Source organism: Drosophila arizonae, chromosome 2, assembly GCF_054131065.1.
Source record: "Drosophila arizonae isolate 15081-1271.41 chromosome 2, UAZ_ARI_1.0, whole genome shotgun sequence".
NCBI lineage: Eukaryota > Metazoa > Arthropoda > Insecta > Diptera > Drosophilidae > Drosophila > Drosophila arizonae.
The window spans coordinates 11,142,723-11,169,189 of record NC_142922.1 but is presented as its reverse complement, the minus strand read 5'-3'; the positions used below and the strand labels follow the sequence as shown (position 1 = coordinate 11,169,189).

General features: G+C 41.1%; 5 protein-coding genes across 7 annotated transcripts; 3 read left to right on the top strand and 2 right to left on the bottom strand.

The window, feature by feature from the left end:
• Positions 1–6,901: 6,901 nt before the first annotated feature.
• On the top strand, positions 6,902–8,041 carry Prx3 (Peroxiredoxin 3). The gene is made up of 4 exons (XM_018017757.2): positions 6,902–7,027; positions 7,119–7,182; positions 7,251–7,392; positions 7,458–8,041. Exons 1-4 carry the CDS (start codon positions 6,995–6,997, stop codon positions 7,918–7,920), a joined length of 702 nt encoding a protein of 233 aa, XP_017873246.1. The 5' UTR covers positions 6,902–6,994; the 3' UTR covers positions 7,921–8,041.
• Positions 7,970–12,710, bottom strand: SF1 (splicing factor 1). The gene is made up of 6 exons (XM_018017747.2): positions 12,212–12,710; positions 11,535–12,145; positions 11,338–11,472; positions 10,599–10,674; positions 9,325–9,477; positions 7,970–9,263 (listed from the first exon to the last, which is right to left on the bottom strand). Exons 1-6 carry the CDS (start codon positions 12,376–12,378, stop codon positions 8,114–8,116), a joined length of 2,292 nt encoding a protein of 763 aa, XP_017873236.1. The 5' UTR covers positions 12,379–12,710; the 3' UTR covers positions 7,970–8,113.
• Positions 12,711–12,773: 63 nt separating this feature from the next.
• On the top strand, positions 12,774–15,651 carry l(3)07882 (Nucleolar protein 14 homolog l(3)07882). Its single transcript, XM_018017746.2, has 3 exons — positions 12,774–13,368; positions 13,435–15,400; positions 15,468–15,651. The coding sequence occupies exons 1-3, from the start codon at positions 12,867–12,869 to the stop codon at positions 15,571–15,573; spliced, it is 2,574 nt and encodes an 857-aa protein (XP_017873235.1). The 5' UTR covers positions 12,774–12,866; the 3' UTR covers positions 15,574–15,651.
• On the bottom strand, positions 15,607–16,909 carry P5cr-2 (Pyrroline-5-carboxylate reductase-like 2). The gene is made up of 2 exons (XM_018017754.2): positions 15,808–16,909; positions 15,607–15,746 (listed from the first exon to the last, which is right to left on the bottom strand). Exons 1-2 carry the CDS (start codon positions 16,550–16,552, stop codon positions 15,670–15,672), a joined length of 822 nt encoding a protein of 273 aa, XP_017873243.1. The 5' UTR covers positions 16,553–16,909; the 3' UTR covers positions 15,607–15,669.
• Positions 16,910–17,047: 138 nt separating this feature from the next.
• Positions 17,048–19,341, top strand: LOC108620803 (ubiquitin-conjugating enzyme E2 J2). 3 transcript variants are annotated; one of them, XM_018017753.2, is made up of 5 exons: positions 17,048–17,363; positions 17,743–18,095; positions 18,157–18,227; positions 18,289–18,795; positions 18,885–19,341. In XM_018017753.2, the coding sequence occupies exons 2-4, from the start codon at positions 17,789–17,791 to the stop codon at positions 18,784–18,786; spliced, it is 876 nt and encodes a 291-aa protein (XP_017873242.1). In that variant the 5' UTR covers positions 17,048–17,363; positions 17,743–17,788; the 3' UTR covers positions 18,787–18,795; positions 18,885–19,341. The 3 variants fall into 3 exon arrangements, with proteins under 3 accessions (XP_017873242.1, XP_089331846.1, XP_017873241.1); XM_089475720.1 differs by having other exon boundaries at positions 18,870–19,341; XM_018017752.2 differs by having other exon boundaries at positions 17,049–17,363; positions 18,907–19,341.
• Positions 19,342–26,467: the final 7,126 nt, after the last annotated feature.

The window sequence follows — 26,467 nt, the reverse complement described above, 5'->3', positions numbered from 1 at the left end:
CTCCTAATGTCAAGGATACGCAGGATACTCACATACACACATATATGAGCCGTTGAGTTGCTGAACTGGGCGCGAGGGTAAATAGTTTGTGTCTGGTATTTATACACTTTATGGTTTCTGACGTGCCGTGATTTGTATAAAACTTGTTAACCTCACCCCGTTCCCACTCCCCTAATGCCAATGCAAATGCAGCCCGTTCCATTAAAATGTGCCACTTCCATCCGACATTGCCCGCGGCCCTTGCCTCGGACTCATTCAGGTAATAAAGTTGTTCAAGTGTATTTCATTGCCATATGCTACGCTGTGCGTGTGTGTGTGTGTGTGTACGCCTGTGCGTGTGTGGCTTTTGTTATCACATAGGATTAGGCATAATGAAGTGTTTTAATGCGTTTAGGCCGCACACACACTCACACACACACACAAAGCTCACGGGTAGCTGAATTTGTTAGAAAAGTTGGACAATAAAAGCCTTCGGGCTAAAGTAATTAAAATGTAAACATCTTATGGTAAAGGTACAATAATTAGACGAGAGCGGGCACTACTCTTTAGATACCCCAATAAAATGGAATTTATTGAGTAATTTTAATTTTAAATTATGTATCTAAAGTCAAATGGAATAAATAGAACATCACACTACACCTAGCTAGGTGCCCAGAATACAATCATGCGTTTCAAGCAACATTTAACTATCCTTAAAATAAGAAAAAATCAGAAACAGTTGGGGTACTGCAAGATCTGTAATATCCCTATGCGACAGGTTGTCGTACCGTCCTAATAAATTCCACTTAAGTTAGGTCCTCCCCTATTTAAATTTTTAATTTATCTAAAAATTTTTAAAGTTTTCTTTTAATTTTGCAGAATTTTCATAGTTTTCCTATAATTGTTAAAGCGAACTTTGTTTAATGCTGCTGAGTTTTATTTAAAGGAAAATAATAATACATAGAAGTATATATCAGAAAAAAGCGTGTCAATTATGCATTCTTAAGTAAGGCTTAAAATGTCCCCTCCAGGCGCTTGGCGGCGGTTGGGCTGCTCCTCCAATTCACCCAGGTACTCCGCGAAATGAAATTACTTTCATAGCAGTAGTTAATATTAACTCTTATTAAAATTTTACATTTTTGATGCTTCATTTAAAGTTCAAATTTAAAGAAAAAAACTACTTAGCTGAAGTAATTAAAGTTAAAAAATTGTATGAAGAGATCTTATATCAAAATGAATTAATTAAATTTTTCTCTTATGGTTGTGTATAAATGTATATTTATTGCAAAGTGTAGCATTATATAATCAGTATCAGAATCAGTATTTTGTATATGTGCTTCCTTTAAATATGTTCATAATGTAATTTAATACTATTTTAGTATTTATATTATATACTTTTTTAACATGCTAACTGATGAAGGATTTCTCAAAATTCTCATATTCATAAAAGACTTTTACTAAATTCATTTGGGCTTCATTTGAACATAATTAATTGGCAAGTATATTTAATCTACATATTTTACAATAAAAAATACTTTACAGAGAAAATATACATAGTACAACATAAAATATTAATATTAATCAATTCAGATAATATATATATTTCTATTACTTTCTCGCTCTACGACGCAGTACTTCCTCTTTTATTAACCCAATATGAACTATCGTAATTTGGCATTAGAAACACGGCTATAGCTCTCTCTCTGTCTCTGTCTGTCTCTCTCTCTCTTTGACGATCTATGCCCTTGCTGCATTTATGTATGTATTTTGCACCTTGTTCGACTTCCGTGTTGGTATTTACTCCACATATTTGGGATTTGGTTCAGCTGTGGGCGTGTGGGCGTGGCATGGAAAACCATTAAATAAATTACATGCTGCTAGCTCCTGGCTCCCGTTGCGAGTGTCAAGAGCGGTGCGGGGCATTCAATGCAATCGCATTGATGTTGAACAAAAAAAATGAAAATAAACGACGACGACTATAGCGCTTAACTGTCGAGTTGGGCGTATTTTGGGGGGGTGAGGGTGTGGCGGTGGATGGGGGCGTGGCCCAACGGCAAGCAAAGGCATTGACGGCGGTGTTGACGCTGTTTTGTGGGCATCAAAACATCAAAGTGATTGAATTGTTGCGATTGCTTTCAGAAAAGTGTGCAATGTCTGAGAGCAATTTGAATTGAATTGAAATTAAATTAAAATTGCCAGCAGTTGAGTCCACCAGTTGAATAAACTATGCAGAACACTTATACGACCCGTATGCCGTGCCTAAAAAAACACACACCTCCATTTGCAGCATGTTTTCGATATTTAGTGGAAATGCAATATGCATGTTCCTGGCCATCATTTTTAATGCACATTTTAATTGGCATAAATATACATTACCACTAAACACAGGCCAGACCACAAATGCCTATAAGCTTCCCACACACATATATGTACATGTATATGTATTCCCCTTTGTTTGTCAGCGATTGCCATTAAAATTTAAATCACAGCAATTATTATTAATGGTCGAAAGCGACTTTCGTAAATGTACGCAAATCGATGCGCAATTTGTGCAATGCCCATTGGCAACAATTACAACAAAGCCAAATGTTAACTGTTAAACTAGCATAAATCAATGGTATTAATTTTCACGCCGTTTTAATGCACAACACCGACAACAACAACAACAACAACAATTACAACAAATAAAAAATAATAAAAAATGTCGCCATCGTGCCTAACTGACTGCAAAATACTCGTTCAAGATGGATCCTGAATGACTACAGATTTACTACTCATTCTCTCTGAAAGGGGTATATACGGTTTTATGCGTCTTGCTGTCTGTCCGTCCGTCCATATTAATGCAAAGAATTTAGCTGCTATTTGTTTGTTGAAATTTGGTATACAACCTCAGGCTAAGATTTATAGGCATCGGGGGCGTGGCAAATGGAAACTATTCATTTATTTTAAAATGCTTTGCAGTTAGAACACCAAACTGAAATAATTACTGCAGTACTGCAAATTCCTTCCTGAATAAGATTAAATTGTTTTACAACCGTTAATGTGTATTATGCAGTCGGTAGGATCCGACATGAAACGTTCTTACATTCCCTTACTTGCCACGGAAAAGATGTATATTTATTCTGGTTTAATATATTTCCATGTGGCATATATGCGAGTATCATTAAATCATTTTAAGTCATTTCAATCTTCAAATGAAATGAGCAGTAATTCTGTAGACAAATTTCTTGCTGGAAGACTGTAGAATATTCTGTTTTTCCACTTTTGCAGTAGCGATCCTTAATAAATGTGGATATACAATATTATTGTGGATAATCTGTATATGAGGGGAAGAACGTAATATTTACATTTTTATTTTTGGCTGTAAGTTCTCTAGAAGCTGTCAATAGTAAACCAATTTAAAAAGTATGGTGCTCTAGTTTGTCATAGGCAGGTCGTATAGACATCAAAATCAATATTCTCATTTCGCACTTTATAAGCGAGTGAAATTAAAAATAAATGCAAACTGTAAAATGTAAAGGATTTATATGAAATGACAGTTAGGAACAAATTAAAATGCGAATATATATTACAACATTTATCTGATATAAATAAATTGGAATGAATATTGCGCCTTAATAGTAATGAGATCAAGGTGTCCTACAGGAATAACCTGAAAGCGATATAAATTATTTATTAAACAGCAACAAAACAGATTAATTGAAAATTGCAAAAGCGCAATTTATCTGGGAATACCTACAGCCGGCAAGCCCCTTACAGAAATGCTGATGGTAAAGGTGACAATGATTTTGTATATAGAAAATGGAAAATTGCTAAGATCCTTCCTTTATAATTAACTGGAATCTACTCAAGTTACAGCACAAAGTGTTAAAAGAACAGCAGAAGAGGAAAAAATAAAATAAAAATTGAGCAAGGACAGATCTGTGGCCCAGGTCTTATCGCTGCGTATCACATTAGCCAGATTTGCATCGGGATTACGCGTTGCGGCAGAAGTAGGTGCAAAGCAAAAACTCTCACCTTTTCCAACCAAAATTCAAAGGTCCTGTGACAATTGTCACGAATCAAGAGGCCTCTCAAGAGTGAGCTCAAACCCGAGCTCGAAATCTAGTGCAATCTGGGCTCGGCACTCGAGCGTCAACAAAAGGTAAGCAGATTTGTGCTAATATGACGGCATCTGTGCGACAATGCGACTCAGGCAAACGGAGCATGAGACAGATCGGCACCTGAAGCCGGGCCCAGCCGAACGCTGCGTGTGAACGGCGACAACGCCTCAATAGGGATCTTAGAGAGCTGCACGCGATCCTCGTTTGCAAGATAAACAGAGCACTCACGCACATACACGCTCACACACACGTACATTCATAGTGCATGCCTAAGCTTCAAGTGCTGTTTGCTTAAATTATGTAAATCTGTGCAAATCCAGCGGGCGGGCCGAGCATTGCAAACGTGAATTGTGTGGCGCGCGCCGAGCATCGAACTTCACAAACAAAGCTAACACACATTCACATTAATTGGTAAACGCAGTCCGGACTTAACTGACGGAATTGGTGCAGGAGCTTAGCATGAATGCCTGTGAAATTCACGGAAAAACGTAATGGATAGCCAACCAAAAATGTGAGTTGTAAACGCATAAACACAGAGCTCCCCCATTCCATGGTCGGAATAAGAGCCAACTGTGTGCATTTAGGCTTGTTAGCGTCAATATCTTCGGATTTCCAATTGACGTGCGTGGAAAATTATATGGAAAGTGAGGTTAACAGTCAAAACTGAAAGCTCGCTTGTTGTCTAATTATAGGCAATGTATCTGGTAGGAGATTCAGCATAAACTGGGCATGAGCACTGCGTAGAGATGGCCCTATGTATATAGCCATATGTTCAGCTTCCATATTGAACAGAGATAATTCAGGAACAGTTCTTACCCAAGTGCCAAGAGAATGATATCACCCAACAAATCGTGGAGCTCTGTTTCTCTATCTCCCTCGCTCTCTCTTATCCATATGCCTGAGTACACCTATTTACGCCCAGGAGTGAATATTACTGTAAATGTTTTGCCAACATATTGTCATATGCAAAACATTCGCCTTGCTGCCGGCTGCCATTGTTTCGTTAGGGAAAGATTCAAGATTCGGCTGAGTGCAAACTATGCATGCAGTTTTCATTGTTCAGTCGGCCAGTTGGCATCGTCTAAACCGCAAACCAAAGACAAGCAGACGCCATTATGCTACGCACTGTGATTCGCTTTGTTGTTAGCCGTGCTCATGTGTGTGTGTGTGTTGAATGAAGGCGATGCCGATGCCGCTACCGCTGCTGCTGCTGAGCCTGAGCCGCTTTTGAGCATTTGCTAGATTAAGAAACAAAACAACATTAATGCGTACATACATACATACAAACATAGGTATTGGGTACTGAACATGCGAGCATGCATTTGCTTTGCTCTTGCTTTATGCTGTCCAACGTATCAGAGCTCATTACCATTGTATGGCGTGCGGAGTGCGTGATAAATATTTTGCTACACTTTCCATTATCTTTTTTGACAAGAATAGGTTTGTAGGCTTGCAGATTTGTATGTGCAGATTCAAGCAGTTATCTCCCACTGGATCTTTGGCATTAAGACACGCGGCAAATGCTTTGAACTCAAATGCACAAATCTTATTGCTCTTTTATGAACATGCATATCCCAAAATTTGTTAAAAAATGCTATTGCACTTAAACTTACTAGTTTAAATTTTCGCTCCACAATTTTCGCCGCAATAAATGCCCGATAACATGTACAGTCCGATAGCTTTGCCGGTGCTGCCAACTGGTGGAAAAGCTTTTGTCATTTGTTTTGTTTTTGTACTGTGGTTTCGCAGTTTGTTTTATGCCGGTTCGTGTTAGTGCTGCAAAAAAATCGATATTCCGTAATATCGATATTCACGATATTTTCAGAGAAAAAGATCGATAAAAACGATATATCGAACACTTCTTTTAAATGTTAATTTTCTTGCTTAGAATCTATTATAATATTTATATTAATTATGACTTCTTAATGGATAAAATGGCAACCATTTCAAGATTAAAATAAAAGCAACAGCATCAAACAAAAACAAAGTTATTCAACCGAACAAAATCGTATAACAAATTATTTTTCATTAACTTAAACCTAAAACAGCAATTCATTAAAGCTCAAATTCACTATGCTCCTTAAAATTATATTATAATAATAACAAAAACAATTGCCTCCATGGCAGTTTGAAAAAGAAAAGAAATTAAGACAAAACCCATTGGTTTTTATTTAAAAAAATAGTTTGTTTACTGTTTCCGGTTTTAATGACGCCCTTCTGGAATTAGCAATCATTCCATCTTTGCTAAACATCCTCTCGCTCTCAGAGGACGTTGCCTCATATTTTTTATTTACGAAGTGCAAAATGCTACCGGACTTGGGTGCCAATTCACTCTCTTGCAGCGATGGATGCATGCGTGTTAAGTGATTTTTAAGGCTTGTGGTATTTCCATTTGTTTTGCAGACCTTAAAGCAATTTCTGCACACCGCACCATCCTTTCCTTTTTCAAAATATTTCCACACTTCGGATTTTTTGGGGCTCCCACGGTCTTATTTTCTTCATCGGAGTCCACCCTCGCCGCGCCTAAAACACACAAGCTATGATTCCAAGCTTTTCCAATAGGATATATCAATTGTACTTACGTTTTCTTCCCAAAAACTGATCAATTTTTTTTCTTTCTATCGCAATTAAATTAAATCAATCAATTTGTATACAATTTAGCAAAATTAAATAAATGCGCTTCTTACACAGTTAAAACCAACGCCAAGAATAACCATTTTTTCGATATATCGATACTAAGAAAACCATATCGATCTTTTGCCAAAATTCGAAAATATCGATTATAACGATTCCGATCCGATATTTTTGCAGCACTAGTTCGTGTTCACTTATCGTTCAGTTCAGGTTGACGACTTGTAAACGGTTATTAATTTGCAGACGATTTTAATTTGCTTATTTAAATCAAATAAATCATGTCATTTATCGGACGTACACTGCTGCGCAATGTAAGTGTTTTAGTTTCTGGGTGCAGCTCATTTCGAGAAAAACATGCCATTGTGATTACGTAATGTAAAACATGCAAATTGTGCATTGCAGGTGCCGCTCATAAGTAAAGTCATCGCTGGTCAGCATAAACAAACAGCACGTCTGCTGCATCAGAGTAAGCATACGCAATTAGTTTCTTTGTTCTATTCACTCCAACTTAACGAACTTCCTCCACATCCACAGCTAGTGCACTGTACGCAGTGCGTGTGCAACAGCCGGCACCCGATTTTAAAGGCTTGGCCGTCGTTGGCAACGATTTCCAGGAGATCAAACTCGAGGACTACAGAGGCAAATACTTGGTTCTGTTCTTCTATCCCTTAGATTTGTAAGACAGTGTGGCAACATTTGCCGCAAGTAGCCGTTTACATCTTGTTTTTTGTTTTTTTACAGCACCTTCGTCTGTCCAACAGAAATTGTTGCATTTAGCGAACGCATCAAGGAGTTCCAGGACATCAACACCGAGGTTGTGGGCGTCTCGGTTGACTCGCATTTTAGCCATCTGACTTGGTGCAATGTGGATCGTAAAAATGGCGGTGTCGGCAAGCTGAAATACCCATTACTCTCGGACATCACCAAGAAAATATCCGCTGATTACGGCGTGCTGCTTGATAAGGAAGGCATCTCGCTGCGTGGCACATTTATTATCGACCCCAAGGGCGTGCTGCGTCAGTACAGTATCAATGATTTGCCCGTAGGTCGTTCCGTGGATGAGGTGTTGCGTTTGATCAAGGCTTTCCAGTTTGTGGAGGAGCACGGTGAAGTGTGCCCAGCCAATTGGAATCCGAAAACGAATCCAGCTACTATCAAGCCAGACGTTGACGAGTCCAAGCAGTACTTCAGCAAGCATGGTTAAATCACTAAGCAAACACTCCACATTCATCACAGAACAACAAACACCTTAATAAAGCTCTAAACTAATGTTTAGTCAATCCTTTAATGAAGCATAAAATACAAAGTACATAGTTACATATTTAGTTCAGGTTGTTTAAGTTTATAAGAAGATTGTTAGGCTACAAGTTATAGATGTGCGGGGCATATATGATAGATCAGTTAGATGGCGGCGGCGGCGGTGGTGGCTGCGACAAACTGAGCGAGGGCGGCGGCGGTGCGCACGGCGGTGGTGGTGGCGGCACATACCCAGTGCCCCAGCCGGGATAGCCGCTGGCCCACGGTGGCATTGGCGGCGCACTTGTACCAGGCGGCGGCGGTATTAATGGCGGCAATGTGCCTGGTATTGGCGGATTCATGGGCTCAGTGGCCGGTGGTGGCGGCTGTGGCGCACTCATCCAAGGCATCAGCGGTGGCGGCATCGGCGGTGGCGCCTGGACCACGGGTGGTGGTGGCACATACGGTGCCATGCCCATTCCATGTTCCATGCCCATACTGGGGTCCATGTTCATTTGATGCTCGTGCGAAGATCCTCCCCAGCCACCGCCCATGTCCCGTTGATGATCACGAGACGACGAGTTGGGTGGCGACTGAATAGCCTGCATCGGAGAAGGCTTTTTATCAAAGATGCTGTAGCTCGCGCGATGTAGTTGTGGAGCAGTCGGAGCATCAGCCTTCACAGCGGAAGGGGGCGGTCCCTCGCCCAGCTCGGCCATTAAGCTCATGTACTCCTCATCGATCTTGGCCTGGGAATCCTCACAGGCCATACCAGGTGCTCCGGAGCCCGGACGTTTATTACGACAATCCTTTGTCAAATGTCCAGTGCCGCCGCACGAAGTGCACACAATGGTGTTGGTGATGATTGGCTTATCGGGGCACTGCCAGGACTTGTGATCCGTTGAGCCGCAAGTGCAGCGTTGTATGTCATTCTCGCGCAGTGTGCCATTAAGTTGGGCCAATTCGCGCAGCTGCATGCGGCGCAGATCATTGTGACCCTCGGGCACCTCAATGCCCTGACGAATGACGTCTTTAATCTTATCCACAGCCTTGCGCACTGCCTCTGGATTGGGTGCTGTGATAAAGGCGTGCAGTGGCTCATCCTCGCCCGGCAAAGGTTGCCCATCTTTACGTCCCACTTTGCCTTCTTTAACGGAGCCTTTACCGCGAATAATGATCTTCGCGCCGGTATCCTTCTCCATGGCCTTCAGTGTGTTGCCACGTGGTCCAATTAAGAGGCCCACGAAATTAATGTCCGGATGCTGTTCCTGCGGAATCAATACCTTATCGCTGACACGCGTAACAGGTGGTCTAAAGAAGAGATTACAATAGTATTAATTTGAATAATTAATTTAAATAATTATCTTCTCACTTGTAATCCGCTGGCGGCTTGAACTCCGGATTAACAGCCTGCATTTTGACAATGAGCTGATGGCGCTGCTCTTCCAAGCGCTTGCGATAGCGAAATTCTCGTGTGTTCAAACGTTTGCCATCAGAACTGTAAATGGGCTCCGGGGAAGGCGACCTGGGAATGAGCAAAACAAACAGAAAACACTTGCTTTTGAAATGGGCGTGCTCAGTGGCTAACGGTAGACGATTGTCTAAGCTTAATAATCTTATTTTAGGTACTACATTATCGTATTTGAAATATTTTATATGGATTATATCGTATAGCATAAATCCTGTAATTTGCAAATCATCATCATTAGCAAGTTATGATTAGAAAAATTTGCTGGTGAATTGAGAAGAGAAGAATTTTGATTAATTCATTTAGTTTTCGATTCGATTTGTCGCACACTTAGATCTACGCATTTTGAAATGCATCAGATGCATTCAGTTTGTTTGGCTGGTCTGTTGTTGCTTGGGAGTGCACCCTTCGGGTAAATGGGCTCAGTTTTCTGTAAAACGTGCATTTAAGTATTGGACGCTCACTTGGCTTGGAGGAAGAGAAGAAATTGGCATTATTATAATATTAAATCTGATTAGATTAGATTGCCACACGCTTACACTTCTCAGGAGTCGAATCTAAAACGCTGTCTGACACCAATAAAAAAAACCCTTGAAATGTTTTTAAAAATATTAATTAAGACTAGCATTAGTTGTAAACCAACAAAAATAAGAAAAATCAATTAAGAATATTGCGACCAGAAAGCAGCTTTTCATTAGTTTTCCTTTCCAAAGCCCCCATAACCGGGGATGTGCATTCAAGGCACTGGCATAACGTTTATAAATGTGCTTTGAACTGTGCTTTAACCGTAGGCCTTCACCCAAATATTTGTTACAGAATATAGTTTATCAAAGCATTCACAAAAGCGATCAACAGACATAATTGTACAAGAATTTAGTTTAGTTACATCGAAATCAGATCTGTTGATAATGCCTTTGTGTAATACACATACATATATAGGCATAAGAAATTAAAAATAAATAATTATCATTTGTTCTCATTTTGTAATTGCAGAACATGCTGCATTAAACCTGTACAAATTGCAGCATTGGTGTAGATCGTAGGTCGTAGATCGCATTGCCATCCCACAACCCGATTCGAATCCATCTCCATTGCTGTGCTCACTTTGGTTTGATTTATTTTTTTTGTTTTAGGGGTAGATAAGGAGAGGTGAGGTGTGAGTATAAACAGTTTCAAACCTTTCTTCCGGTGTCTGCGTGATGCCCAGGTCGCCAGTACGCAGCTTGCGGCTAATCTCCTCAATTTGGAATTGAACTGTAATTAGAAGTCGTTAGAGAAGAAGAAAGAAAATCGAGCGCAACCTCGACATTAGTATATGTTAAATGCTAATTTTGTACGAGAGAGAAAAAAGAGAGATTTATTTATATATGTTGTATATCAAATAATGGTGGGCTAGAGGGGGAGACCGTAAAGATTATAATCTCTATGAGCCTGATACGACATTTGTGTTTCCGTTTTACAGACGATAGCGCCGACACGTGCCTAAACTAACTGAAAATTTGTGAGCGTTACAATTATTACAATAAAATTAATATTTGATCGATTTAATTGATTTGTTGGATGATTAGATTGGTTCATGTATTTCTCTTTGGGCATTTAGATAAGATTATCTAGCCGTTTGGAACTCGTGTCGTTTGTGTCACACGCCGGAATCCCTTCAAAAAGAGAACGAGAGATTATTATAGTTTGCTCATTGCAATTTTTTGTTGAGGTTTTACGTTTTCTCGCACGTCCGGCCGTCTGACATGGACTTCTAACTGTGGTGGATAATGGTAACGGTAACGCTTACTGTGATCTCCCCGCGACTATTTGTGGCTGTGTTTGTTTTGCTTATTAGTTGTCATTAGACTTAAATCTAAGCTTATCACTAACTTAGTTGCCTACTAACTACAAGTGACACAATTAGAACTAATTTACCTAAATAGGCCTCCTGCTGTGCCGGGTCCAGCGTGGAGGGCAAAATCGTAGGCATGCCCGGTATAAATGTCTTGTCTTTTTCAGTGCCGCCCCATCGTGATTTCCGTTTGCGCTTCCGTTCCGCTGCGCCGTCCACTGAAAGCATTTAGAAACTTGTTTAGAAGAATAGTCTTACAGACTGAGGTGCCATTACATACTTGAATTCTCAGAGACTCCATTGCTTGTGGAATCGTTGCTATTTTGATTGCTAAACATTGCTGCAAAACTTTTATTGTTGCTCACATTGCTCATTAGATCCTGTATGGTTTGGGAAAGATCAAAGCGCGAAGTGGTCTCCTCCCTAATGGACTCCAACTGTGGCTGTTGAAGATGACGCTCAAAGAGAGACGGTATTCGCGACTCCTGGTCATGCGACATATTTCGACTGTTCGATGTGTCGAATGGGTTCACATAGGTGCGCTCACGACTGGTGCGCTCGCGACTGCTGCGCTCTCGACTATTACGATGCGAATCATTGCTGCGCTCATTACGACGCCGATCGTAGCTGCGACTGCTCGAGCGACGCCTGCGATTACGATCGTAATCATCGCGACTGCTTCCCCCTCGCGAACCGCTTCGTCTTGATCTTGAGTCGCGGTCCCGATCACGTCTGCGATCACGGTCCTTGCTTCGTGAGCGTTTCTTGCGTCTGTCATAGTCATCATGGTTACGCGAACGACTGCGATGCGATCGGGACTCTCGATCCCGCTCACGCTCACGGCTGTCACGGCGACGACTTTCGCGATCTTTGCTGCTACGATCGCGATCTCTGCATAGAAAATAGTAGATAAGTAATTGCAAAAGCAATGATCATGACATTTTCTAAAACACCAACCTGCGCTTTTTCTCACGTTCTCTGTCTTTGTCCTTATCCCTGCTTCGGTCTTTGGAACGAGAACGATCCTTATCCCGGCTTCGGTAATCGTTTTCATTCCCACCGTTGGCTTCTTTTTCTTTACCAACTCCGCCGGGCACCAGCAGCAGTTCTGGCGTTTCACTCATTTTCTTAACACAATTTTCACGATGTGCCACAAATTTTTCTTCTCATTAATTGAAATATTTAACGATTGCAGTGCGGCACGCACATTCGGTGTCGGCCTTCTTACCAATACTAATGCAACAACAAATGTAACGCGGAATTGCGTGGCAAGCAAGAAATATTTTCAGCTATGCCACACTTTAGACGAATATCGAATTATTTATATTTGTGATGCTACTTCTTTTACTGAAGTATTTTCACAATATTTCCAGCTTTATAGACTATAACATATATATATCTACAGGAGTAGATGCTGGTTTTCGGCGAAAAATTCACACACGAATGTACGTATTTTCGCAGGGATGCTTTATTGTTAGGGCTGTAAGAATGATATCGATGAATGCGATGAATCCAAATATTTTTAGTGAACGTATCGATATCTCATTTGCACGTGCATTGCGTTTGTTTTCATTTTCCTTATGCATTCAACTCGTTTAAAATAGATACAAAAATGGGTGTAAAAGCTAAAAAGTCCAACGCCGATGCGGTATACTCAAAAAAGTCAGGGAAGACTAGTAATCCCTTCGATAGTGCAATATCGCAGACTTCTAAACGTCTGAATCCGTTCGATGTACACGTGAACAAAGAGAAGTTTAAAATCTTGGGCCGGATTTGCAAACATGACCGAGGCTTACCTGGCGTGTCTCGTGCTAAAGCGTTAAAGAAGCGAGCCGAAACAATTGGCAAGCAATATGAGGTCAAGCACAAAACCAATAAATTTAGGGACCACCGCATTGGCAAACACCTTACCGGTGAGCAGCTGACCGAATCTGTAATGAATGCACGGTATTTGGCTGAGAAACTGTCTCAGGTGCGCGCCTCAAACAAAGCGCAGAAATTTAACCTGAACGACGATGAGCTACTGACGCACAGGGGCCAAACGCTAGAGGAGATTGAAAAGTACAGAGACGAGCGCTCCGATGACGAGGAGCTTGAGGATGAGGGTCTCGACGGTAAGTAGTTAGTATAGAAATCAATAATAAATGTGTGGTAACGTGCTTTAATCTCTAATCTTATAGCTGAGTTCACTTCTGCGGCTCACTTCGGTGGTGGAGCGGACGCCACACAAGATCGTCAAACGGCTATAGAAGAAATGATAAGTGAGCAGAAACGTCGCAAGATCGAAATCGCCAAGGATAAAGATGAAGTGCATGATCTGACCGAGAAGTTGGATGCCAACTACAAGGATTTATTGTCGCTGGTGGCAAAGGCCACTAAGGATGAACAGATCGCGAAGCCGCCGCCTGATGACTATGACAAGTTATTAAAAGAGATGATCTTTGAACCGCGTGGCAGTGTCACAGACAAACTGATTAAGCCGGAGGATCTGGCAAAACAAGAGGCTGCTCGCCTGGAGCAACTCGAAAATGAACGTTTGCGTCGCATGAAAGCGGATGATGAACAGCCGGAAACAACTGTACAACCTCATCGTTCTGCTGATGATTTGGATGATGGTTACTTTGCCACTGGCATCGAGGATGATGCCGACGATACCTTAGCATACGATTTGGATGGCAATCTAGGCACGCATCTGAATAGCAAAAAGGACACTTCGAAGGTGCAGAGCAATGACAAGTCTGAGGATGGCTCTGATGATGAGGGTGGTGAAGAGGATGACGATGAAGAAGAAGAGAGTGATAGTGATTCCGAATCTGAGGCAGATAACTTAAGCGATCTGAAGGCAACGGACAGCGAGCCAGACTCAGAGTCAGAGCAAGCTCCACAGCCCAAAAAAACTAAAAGCAAATCCCAAAAGCAGAAAGTTTCCGAAACGATTGAAACCAGCATACCGTACACGATCAAAATGCCCAAGACATACGAGGACTTCGCTGAGCTGCTGGCCAAGTATACGCCGGCACAGCAGGTTACAGTTGTCGAGCGCATCATCAAGTGCAATCATCCCAAGCTAGAGGGCGTGAATCGTGAGGATGTTGTCAAACTCTTCGGCTTTTTGCTGCATTACATTAAGGACATGTTCGAGGATGCCAGCGAGCTGGACATTGGCTCGCATTTTAAATTAGTCTCCCAGCTAATGCCCCACTTACATGATCTGGTCCACCTGAACATCGATCGCATGTCGAACACATTGTTGGATGTGATCAAGGAAAAATACGCCGAGTTTCGAAAAAATCATAAAATATACTCCACACTGGACACACTCATCTATTTTAAGATCGTCTCGAATCTGTATTCCACCTCGGACTTTCGTCATCCGCTGGCTACGCCAACGTACATTTTTATGCAGCATATGCTGTCAAGAGCGCGCGTGCGCACACGCCAAGACATTGCTATGGGCCTGTTCGTAGTCACCATTGCACTGGAGTTCGGCTCGAGATCGAAGCGTTTACTTCCTGCTATTTTCAATTTCCTGCAGGGCATCGTCCACATGGCCATACCCAAGCGGCAGCAGGAGCGTGTAGAGATTGCGCCGCCATTCGAGCAAGATGGACCCTTCAGCAAACTGTTGGCCATTCCAGTGACGAGCGACACTAAAGCCCTCCAGCCACAAAAGCTGCAGCCTGCAGATCTGGTTACACAGACGATAGACGTCGACTTTAGGGTGCGCGCATTGGACTCGACTTTATGCTTACTCAAGCAAATATTTGAGGAGCAAATGGGCGAACATACTGGTGCCTGCTATTTAGCTGCTCCCTTTTTGCCCCTGATCGAGCAGCTGCCCATGAATCTGTATCCTGAGCATGTGCAGCAACATTGTGCAGAGGCAAAGTCCACATTGAAGTCTGTGGCGGAGCAGAAAATGAAGCCTCTGGCGCCGCCCGACAAGAAGCCAAAGGCCTTGCGGCTACTGGAGCCTCGCTTCGAGATGGTATACGACGATAAACGAAGACCCAAGATGTCTAAGCAGAAGGAGGAACGCGCCAAGCTGCTGCACAAGATCAAGCGCGAGAAGAAGGGCGCCATCCGGGAAATCCGCAGAGACACGGCCTTCGTGCAAGATCTCAGGCTCAAGCAACAGATACAAAGGTGAGAGAAAGCATATTTTTGTTCGACAAAAGATCTTTTGCTGATTTTCGTAAATTTTCCATTGCAGCGATAACGAACGTCGCGAAAAGGTTAAACGCATCTACCAAGAGGCCTCCGTGCAGCAGGGCGAACTCAATGAATTGGCGCGCGCCAAGAAGCGTAAAAAGTTCTAAGCTCCAATCGTCCATAAGAAGTGCAGACGCAAATGATGTTATTTTTTTAATAATTATAAAAACAAAAGTCAAAACCTATTTTATTGTGTCCAAGGTCTAGGTCTGCTTGCTCGAAATCTGCCGGCAGCGCAACGTCGCTGCCTCAACCGCGCCAGCCACAGCCGCACGGAAACCTACAAAGTCCAGAGATAAGAGAAGTCTCTTTATCAGCATCAACGTCATTCATTTAGGTACCTGACTGCTCGAGGTACTTTAATGCCGCTGCAGTTGAACCGGCTGGACTGGTTACATTGTCCTTCAGCTGGCCGGGATGTGTCTGGGAATCGCGTACCATATGACCGGCGCCCAGCACTGTCTGCGCTGCCAGGCGATAGGCCAAGTCTCTGGGCATGCCCATGTGAACAGCGCCGTCGGCCAGGGCTTCAATCATTACAAAGACATAGGCCGGGCCGCTGCCGCTCAGCGCTGTGACAGCGTCCAGCTGTGACTCGTCGCAGGGCTCGCAGGTGCCAACAGCTTCGAGAAGGCGCTGGGTGACCTGGGCATCTGCATCGTTCGCCTGGCTGCCGCGCACATAAACCGAGCAACCGGAGCAGACCAGAGCCGGGGTGTTGGGCATGACGCGGATAACGCGCGATTGCGGGGATAAACTGGACTCCAGTGTCTTCAGGGTGATGCCCATGGCCACGGATAGGAACAGCTTGTTGGCGCTAATTGGTTTGATCTCTGCCAGAACTTGGGGCACAACCTGCGGCTTAACAGACACAAACACAATCTCCGATTGCATCACAATGGGCGCGTTCTCGACGAGTGTCTCAATGCCCAGTGCTTGAAAGGATTGCTGGGATATTTTGTCTGCCGGATGGACACTGGCTATAATGCCGCTGGGCTTGGTGAGACCTGCGGATATGAATCCTTTGGCCAAAGCTTTGGCCATATTGCCGCCTCCAAGAAAGCCGATTTTGCCTATAGATCCCATTTTGTATATAGGGCTGCGACTGATCTCTCCACTGCCGAAGTATTGACTGTTTTGTTTCGATCTGTTCCATTGGTGAATCTAGCTCACTGATAAGCAATCTTGTTTTTGATGCGTCGTAATTCCCCCCTTACCCTTTAAAAGCTCTATGCTTCGAACCCAAAGTCTGCAGTTATTAATCGTATTCGCTCTTATCTCTTGTATGAATGTATTCGTTTACATATTGATATTGCATAGCGTTTTATCATCTAAGAGGCAACGGCAAATACATTATTTATTCAGCTTTCTATAAGAGAATAAAAATTATCCATTTTATTGCAGTAATTGCTTTTAATTTAAACTGATTTCATTCTAAAATATTTTAAATGATATACGTTATTCGAATTTCTTCAATATAAATACAGATATATTCAAATTTAATACCAAGTTGGCAGCACGAATAAAATACCAAATTCCAACAATATATCGAAATGCAACCAACCAAAATTTCCTAACACTATTTTCAGTCGCTTTACAACTTTATTTACTTAGAACGACGTCAAGAGAAATTTTTACAATACTTATTGCAACTTTCTGAGCTACAAATAAATTTACATTCAATTATATTGTGATTAAGGTATAGAGTAAGCCAATGCTGACAACGCACATTAGACTAAACATATAAAGTAAATGCTTCGGATAGCACAGACCAAACTCGGATGCAATTTGTCTTAATACCCTGTGCTTGTGTTGTTTTCACACATTTCTCTGGGCAGCTGTGACCTAGCTGTAATTGCAATTACGATAGCAACAACAAGGAAATACAATTTGCGAGGTGGGTGAGCCAAACAAACAAACAAAAAAAAAAAAAAAAACTGACAAAAGTTACGACGCACATACACACGTCGCTAGCAATCGGTGTGCTGGAGCGCTCATCGTGCTAAGCAAACAAATTGAATATTGCATTTTTGTGTGTGTGGGCGAATTACGCACGGCCGTTAAGCTGAAGGAATTCGCCACCCCCAATGCAATTTGCCACGTGTATTTTTTGCACGTCCCATTCTCCAGTCGTGTGTGTGTGCGTATGCGTATGTTTATGTGTACTTCCACACAAACACACAGTCAAACATCATATTTGTTATCAACATAATTCATTGTTAAGTATTTGGTGTGCGTATGTGATAAATGTCAATATATTTTATTTGTTGCAATAGTTTCAATTCAAGCAGCAGCTATCGGGTCAAAAATTATTAAGCAAAAATGTCCTCGTCGACGGCGTCCGGGTCAGCTTCCCGCAAGCAACCCACTGCCGTATCGCGCATGAAACAGGATTACATGCGCTTGAAGCGCGACCCTTTGCCGTACATCACCGCCGAGCCGCTGCCAAATAACATTCTGGAATGGCATTATTGTGTTAAAGGGCCCGAGGATTCACCGTATTATGGAGGATACTATCACGGCACATTGCTCTTTCCCCGGGAGTTCCCTTTCAAGCCCCCATCTATTTATATGCTAACGCCGAATGGACGCTTCAAAACAAATACCAGACTGTGTTTAAGCATTTCAGGTAATTGCAGACTGTCATTAAAACAAATAATTGCTCATATACCAACTGTTTCGTCTCTTAGACTTTCATCCAGACACATGGAATCCAACTTGGTGCGTGGGTACCATACTGACAGGCCTGTTAAGTTTTATGGTAAGGCTATTGCATTGAGTCACTCATATTGGCTATTTATCCATCTCTGTTCATTTTCCAGCTGGAGAGCACACCCACTTTGGGTTCCATAGAGTCGACGAGCTATGACAAGCAAATGTTTGCCCAGAAATCGCTTGCATTTAACCTACGCAACGCCAACTTCTGCGAGCTCTTTCCGGATATTGTCAGCGAGATAAAGTTACGTTTACAGGGCACTCAAGCAGCGGGCAGCGCAAGCAAACCAGGCACCAGCGCTTCTTCACGACCGAATGGCTTGGCCAACGGCAGCGCCGTTCCGAACGAGAACCACAATAAAAATGCCAGAAATGCCAATGGTCAGCTACCATTGCCAACGGATGCCAGCACCAGTGATGGGCGATCTGTTGCCACAGCGGCCAGCGCGGATGTTGCCAATGGTGGTGCTACAGCGCTCAAAAACAGCACACGTAATTCCTATTTAAATTGGCAGTCGATCTATTCGAACCTGGTGATTATAATCTGTTTTGCAATATTTGCACTCATTGTTAATTACGTGATCAAGAACCTGAATCAGGAATAGACTTAAATTGTAAGCAATCAGTACTAAATAGCCTCTATATTTATATATGAATATGTACATGCGTATATATGTATTTAAAATAGTTTATTTTAAATTAGACACTTTCCGCTCTGCCCGCAGCTGTCGTACATACATATTAAAGATCGATTCCAACATTACCTTCCACAATCCAATGCGCCACGCCCGGGAAGAGCTCAACGAATAACCAAAATAGAACCTTGTGTGCACAGCTTGAAAAGTATTTGCCGACACTGCTTACCCAAAATAAAACATAAAGAAAAATTTAAAAAGGAATAAGTAAAATGAACGCCGTAAAGAAACCCTCATCGAAGTTAGTCTGAAAATATTGGCAATAACGCATAAAATTTTTAAATTTCAATTATTTGATAAATTGTTTTGTTATGTATTCATAAATAATAAACTAGTATATAGTTATATAAATGATAAATGAAATTATGAGTAACAAATTAATCGGGTTATGTTTGTAAATTAATAAAATGAGCAACACAGTACACAAAATATATAAGTATACAAAATATGCAATGCAACTAAGAATCCGATATTTGTATTTATAACTTGAGGCTGTATTAAGAAAACTCTATCGACTCTTGTCTAACAATTCCAATGCAATTCAATTACATATTTTCTCAACTTAGTTGGCTAACTGTAGTCTAATCACATTGACCCACTAAAGCACCATTGTATGTGTATGTGTATGGGTGTGTGTGTGTGTGTATGTGTGATAAATAGAGGCACACACACATACACCAGCTAATATCAAATAAAGTCGCCACAAAGTGCACCACAAATCGAAGAGGTCCTGTGGATAACATTTGAAGTTCGGTCAAAATAATAGTCAGAAGAACGCATTTTGCTCACAAAGTTTGCGGACAAGCTCTCGCCCCGCCAAAGTTGATAATTTAACTAACGTAAATTTCAAGTTCAGGCCACGTCAGTGCAGACAATGGCAAAAAGTTTTTGCTATGGCTGCTGCTGCTGCTGCTGCCAGATGCAACTTTTCAAATTTTGTTTTTCGTTTCATGAACTTGAACAGTTAAAGCCGATTCAGAGCGAATATAAAAAGGTAAAAGAATAAGAAAATATCTTGCATAAAATTAAGAGAAATGCAACGAAGTGTATATACTCTATTAACTGTATGAACTCATTAAAGCTTAACTATACGAAAGAAACCAAATAAGTCTAATAAAAATATCATATGTGACATAATCGCAAGCTTTGAGTATTATTGTGGGAAATGAAAGGAGACTTGGAGACAGATTAATTCAATTAATGCTGCAAAAAACTTAAAGCTGAATTAGTTTTAAAAAAAAATCATGAATTTATAATTTTACAAATATTTCACTAATTGAATCTAAAAAAATATATTTTGGCTTTAAATATTATTGTTATTACTACTATTCATTTTTAAAAAAATTATATTTATATTATATATTTATATTTGCATTTGCTATATACATACAAATATATATTTTGTGTATACATATGTCCAGCTTCCATTTTAACTTTATATTTTTACAAATTCGACAAATAACGAACTTTTCTTATGATGTCTTCATACTCTCTTAATCCTCTGGCAGTCAGAACGACGTTTTCCGAATCGACTAAGTAGAAATCTCGCTCTTCCTCAGCAACACGAGGCACATCCTTCAGTATATGTAGCTGTGTTTAACTCTCGCTCGATCTAGCTCTCTCTTTCTCTCTCTCTCTCTCTCTCTCTCTTACACAAAGAAGCTTTCAGCTGAGTCATAAACCCTCAGAGATCGGAGATCGTTTTTATAGTCCATACTAATATTTCTACAACAGTTGCAGGCAATCATTAGAAGATTGTATCATAGAGTTCATAGAGTATTCGAATTGAAGATATGATAGCATATTAGTGTAACTCTTCATGTACTTACATAACGTAGCTAAACAAGAGACCAAGCAGAAGTGGGTTTATTAAGAGCAAAGTTAGCTTGTCAGCTCATGTATGTATTTTCCTGGGAATGGAATCTGCCCAGGGAGCAAGCAATATACTATGTATGTAAGAATGCAAACTTTTTGCTCGGAGCTTATTTTAAGTGGGCACCAAGCTGGCGACATGTTTGGACAGACGGAGTCAGATGCCAGTGCGCTGCACTGGCTATTTCCGGCACTCACTTCGATGTGCAGGCGGAAGCAGCGCAGTTTTTGCTCATTTGCTGAGGAGCTGCTGCAACGCCGCTCAGTTGGGTCAAGCAGCTTATATGCTGGGAGTTCATTGTGCCACAAAACTGGACCACAGATGATGAGCCCATCAATTTTAGAGGCGGTCAACATATGTACACATGCAGCACATACCACATATGGACGCTGTGTTGGCTTAAGTGCACAACAAATGGCAGCAGAGCATTAGATGGCCATAAATACGGCTGCTGCTTAGGCCACTATGTAACATAACTCCCGCGACTCGAGCTAAGCTGCTTATATTGCGAAAATATGCCCATTGTCTCTTAAATGCCCAAAAAGAAAACAAATGTACCTCGGGCACAGCAGCAACAGCAATAACAACAACTACATATAGCAACAATAAATGTTCTCTGACTCCTTAACGGCCATAAAAACAGTGGTCAAGACAACGGGGGAACAAACAAATAAACATATGAGGTGGGCGCAGTCTAGTGGGGCGTGCTAGACTCGGGAATATCCTCATATAAAGGTATTTATGTATAATGAGTCCTAGTGTACACATTTTATTTACAATAATTTCTAATAATTTCTGTCGATTTCATTGTGATATTGTATTTAGGTATTCTAGCGCGTGCTACAGGAATTTATATCATATTAATTCAAGCATGAAGAGATGACCATAATCAAGAGTATGTAGTACAATTAAAAGGATCGGCTATGAGTGCTGCTGTCTTTTGCTTCAATTTTCACTACCATTTTCAATGGGTCCAGGGAATAATAGGATAGATAGTTCCAATCGATTATTCACAGGATTATATAAATAAAGATGATTAAAAGAAAAAAAAATAAATAAATAAAATAATAATAATATTAATAATATTCATTCTTCAAGATCAGATGGATACGGCTTGATTAGCTATAATATTCTTACAGGATTTCGTATTACTGCTTAAACTCTCTTCATTAATGGGCATAAAACAGGGTATAACCTGCCTGCGGCGGTGAGCGAAATTTGTATGCGCCCACGGCCAACTCCAAGATAAATATAAATAAAAATAAGAAATGCTATAATCATTAAACATGCCTCATTGGCGGAGCATGTGTGCAGCCATGTGTACGGCCAGGGGCCGTGGACTTGACCAGGCCGGATGACGACGGCCGACCGAATACCCGATAGACATGAATGAAAATGTGTGTTAAATTATGTAAGCAATATACGCTTATATCTGTTTGCCTGAGCAATAAACGATAAAACATCTACTTAATATGCGGAGGACATGCAAAAGTAGCTAAAGCTCCAATGTTTCTCTCTCTGCGTAGGTGCATTTGTTGCTTTCGCTTTGATTAATGCATAATCAAAACAGCATCAGCTGCGTCTGCTGCTTTACTTACCCATAAAGAAATCCGTATAAAGATGATATCGAATGAAACAAAGCAAAGCTGCATCAAATAAATGCAAAGGTAAATATTATTGATAATAAATATGTATTTTCTGGAAGGTTGTTTTCATGTGATAAAACAATGAATATATTTATACTCGTTGGCGACGTGAAACGAGCATATTCGTGTTAAGTAACGTCCTACTGTTCATCGTTATTCTGTCCAAAGATATACTCATAGTTATTGCCATTCTAGTGACTCTTTAGATTTGTTGGATGCCAGCAATGCCATGGTAGAAATTAGTATATCTTTAAGCTTAAGCGTAAAGATTTCTGAAAATTTGAAATATATGAAATAATTTAAGGACAAAGCTGGTGTAGCTACGTATATTAGGGATACACAAAAGCCATGAAAAAAGTGCCAGTAATTTAATTTCCAAATATAATAGTTACATATGTAGGTTTACTAGATACTACTACTTCTACTACTATTACTAAATATATTATTATTAATTTTACTATTATTATTTTTACTACTAATTCTACTATAGCAACTACGAATTCTACGACTACACCTTCTACTACTATTTTTGCTACTATTACCTGTATTACTACTTCGGATATTATTACTTTTACCACTAATTCTTTTGCTATTAGTAGATAAATAAATTATTATACTACTTTTCTATTAGGACTGCTTTTACGGCAAATTGTACTACATAAACTTCTGCGATTACTATTTTAACTACCAATTCTACTATTGCTACTACTAATTCTTCACTTTCTACCACTACTTTTACTGATAATTTTACTGTTACTGTCATTATACTACTGCTTCTTCTTCCACTACTATTTCTGCTACTTTTCAACTTCTACTGTTAATTTTCTGCTTCTAGTCACCTAGCTCATATTAGCTTCTCTAGTCGAAATATTTAAACGATGTCAAACACATAATCAGCGACCGCGGAAACGAGAGAGTTCTCTGTGCGGATAAGAGTAGAGTGCGCTTTTCTGATGATGCTTATTGTTGACTGGCATTTATGTTTTCATTTATGCTGGCATATGTATATATGTTTAGATTCTGTAAGTATCCAAAAGCACGATTTTCTAGAGTTTTTCCTTCCACTTTTTTATGAAGTAACCTCAGTCTAGCGTACTCCCATTTCATTAACTTATAATATAAATACGTACAGTGAGTTTACATTATATACATACATATTGTACAGGGTATTTACAGAGTATATGTGTATATATACAAGTGCATTGTATTTTCACGTTGTGTAGCATTTTCATATATTTTTATTTAAGAAAATCCGTTGGCCTGAGCAACTGAATTACTGTTAGTCTTTCGCCCCGTCGCCGTCCATGTGTCGACTTGTTAAGCCACTGGCCACGCCACGCCCACTGCACACCAATGGTCGTTTGCTGACGGAAACTGAGCACTTGGACTGCTAATATATTGCCTCATGATGTGCTTTATGTGCTGCCCAGTGCCCGAGTTGTTGCTGACGTTGTAAATTGTGCAATTTGCAATGGTAACGAAGCTTGGTCCGCCAACTGCCCTGTCGCCAGCTAGTTGGCCTCCAGTCAACCGCTGCACCACCACTGAGCCAGTGAAGCACAATGCTATAAATTCGTATTAGACCGCTTCAAATGCTCGTTCCGTCAAATTTGAATTATGAAGCTGGACTCGCATTCTGTGTGCCCGCGCGACTAATTATCAAACAGAGTTGACAGCAATCAAGTTGCCATCAATGAGCATTTTACGAGCCTTTTGACCCGTTCGACAAATCGAACGAATAAAGCAGCATATAGCAGTCTATATGTATATGCATGTTCGATGTGTATATGTGCATGCATTTAATGACTGTTGAATGGCAATGAACTCGCTTGGGCAGCTGTCAGAGACAAGTTGTTATTGCCCGAGCTTTAACAAATTATGAGCTCAAATAAAAGTGGTTAAAGCTACGACAGAGCGACAATAACAACAATATGCAACAACGTGACACGAGCTACGTAAGTGGCCAGCTCCTGACTTTATGCTGCTGTTTTTTTTTTTTTTTTTGTACCCTTCTCCCCCGTTTCTGCACACGCTCCACTTGCGCCGTGTGAGTTTTTCAAGTGCCGTGTTTGTTGCCACTCTCATGTCGCTGCCACACTATGCCCATTTATACAATACGCTTGTGTGTGTGTGTGTAGACTTCACATTGAATTAGCTTGAGTGGCTGTCGAGACCAAGGACGAGAGCAACAACGGAACTGTGGTCAGCTGCTGGCATTTATGGATCAGCCTCGACGCCTGTTCCATACTCAAGCAGTTTCACTGACTCTGAGGCTTATTTAATTTAGGATTACAGACAGACTGGCATTAGATATTTTCAGCCTCTTCAATGCGGATTAACGTTTCGGTTCTACTGCAATCAAATTAGAGCGCTGGCTAAGTGATTATTTCAAAGTTGATGTACGCAAACTTCATGCTAACTAAATACAGAGTACAAATAAAATTATGATAAAGTCTATTTCCATGCACAGCTGCAGCCGGCACACTTGTTGCACGCCTGTTGCTGCGAAAGTAAAGTTATTAAAAGTTTTTGAATTAACAAAGCGGCGACAACGCACTAAATGACGTCGACGATGCGCCAACAAGGCAGACAACGTTGCCGGCCAGGGAGTGCATAAAATGTGAATTAAAAGCGAATAAAAAGACACAAACTTAATTTATGCGGAGCAGCAACAGCAACAGCAACAGCAACAACAACTGCAACAACAACTGCAACAACTTGGCTGCAACTATGTAATTGTAGCCAGTCGCAGTTTTAGCCCAGTTAGCGCGAGCAGCAGCTGCGTTGGGGCCAATGGTTGAAACTGTCAGTGGGCGTGCCGCGAACTCGAACTTTGTCCGGGGCCATGCGGAAAACGGAACTGCGAACGCAATATTAGATTCAAATGCATTTCCCAGCCGGTCGACACCTCCCGCATCCGGCTGCATGCCAGCCCGCCCTCCCCGCCATCGTCCAGCGTTCGGAAATGAACAACAAACTTTCCAATTGAGTTTTCCGTTGCTTCCACGGGCGCTGCCAGTTGGAGGCGGCGACGTCAGCGGCAGCGTCAGCGCCGGGCAAAGTTTTAACATAATTTTTGTTGTTGTTTATTTTGTAGCTTATCCATAAAATACAGCCGAGCAGATCTGAACGATGTCGAAGCCACGGCCAAGGCGGTCCTTTGCTAATTAAGCCTTGTTGTTGGATATTGCAGTTGGCATAAATTTGACAAAGCAAACTCAATTAATTTGGCAAATTGTTTGTAAGAAATGCGAAGCAGCAGCAACAGCAACAGCTACAACAACAACAGCAACTGGAATCAAAGCTCATAAATAGCAAACAAATTAAGCAGTCAAATAGTAAGATGTGTGTAAGTAATCTGGAATTGGGAACGGAGCCGGGCTCGCTGTCTATCCTCGCAGCGGGTGAGCCGAGAAGATAATGATGCCATTTAGTAGCCAGACGGAAACAAAATAGCAACAACAATGGGCGGCCAGGGCAATAATGAAAATTGGACAGCGGTCGAAGGCAAAACGGAAGTCAAAGCAGGACAATATATATACATTCTCTTCTTTTATTGTAGAAAAAATGCCAACAAAGCGAACCGACAATCAGCACAAGCAATAAACTGTGAGAACAAAAAAATAAAGAATGAGAAGAAAAAACAAGTAAGAAAGCTCCAGTCGAGACTGCTCGACTAGGAGATACCCTGAACCCTCTAAGCTGATATTCTATTCATTCTGCACTTCTTTTATGCACACATACATACACATGCATCCACACGTACGCATAAGCCTGCGCTCTGCTAACTGCGCAGTAAGCAGCGACTGCGCTTGGGATGCGCTGCAGTGTGGGCAATATTATGAGAATTTATTTGTTGAATAACTTCTTTTGTAGACATACGATCTTAATGAAACTTTTAGAGCGTAATCATATGGTAAATATGTGTTCACATTCCAAAGCCCAAGTCTCTAGTACTTGAAATGCGTTTTTTACAAATTGGGGGAGAAGGGGGCGTGGTATCCAAAATCTGTAAATTACAAAATCTTTGTATCGATTACCTTTATATACAACGCAAATTTGAAGACTCCAT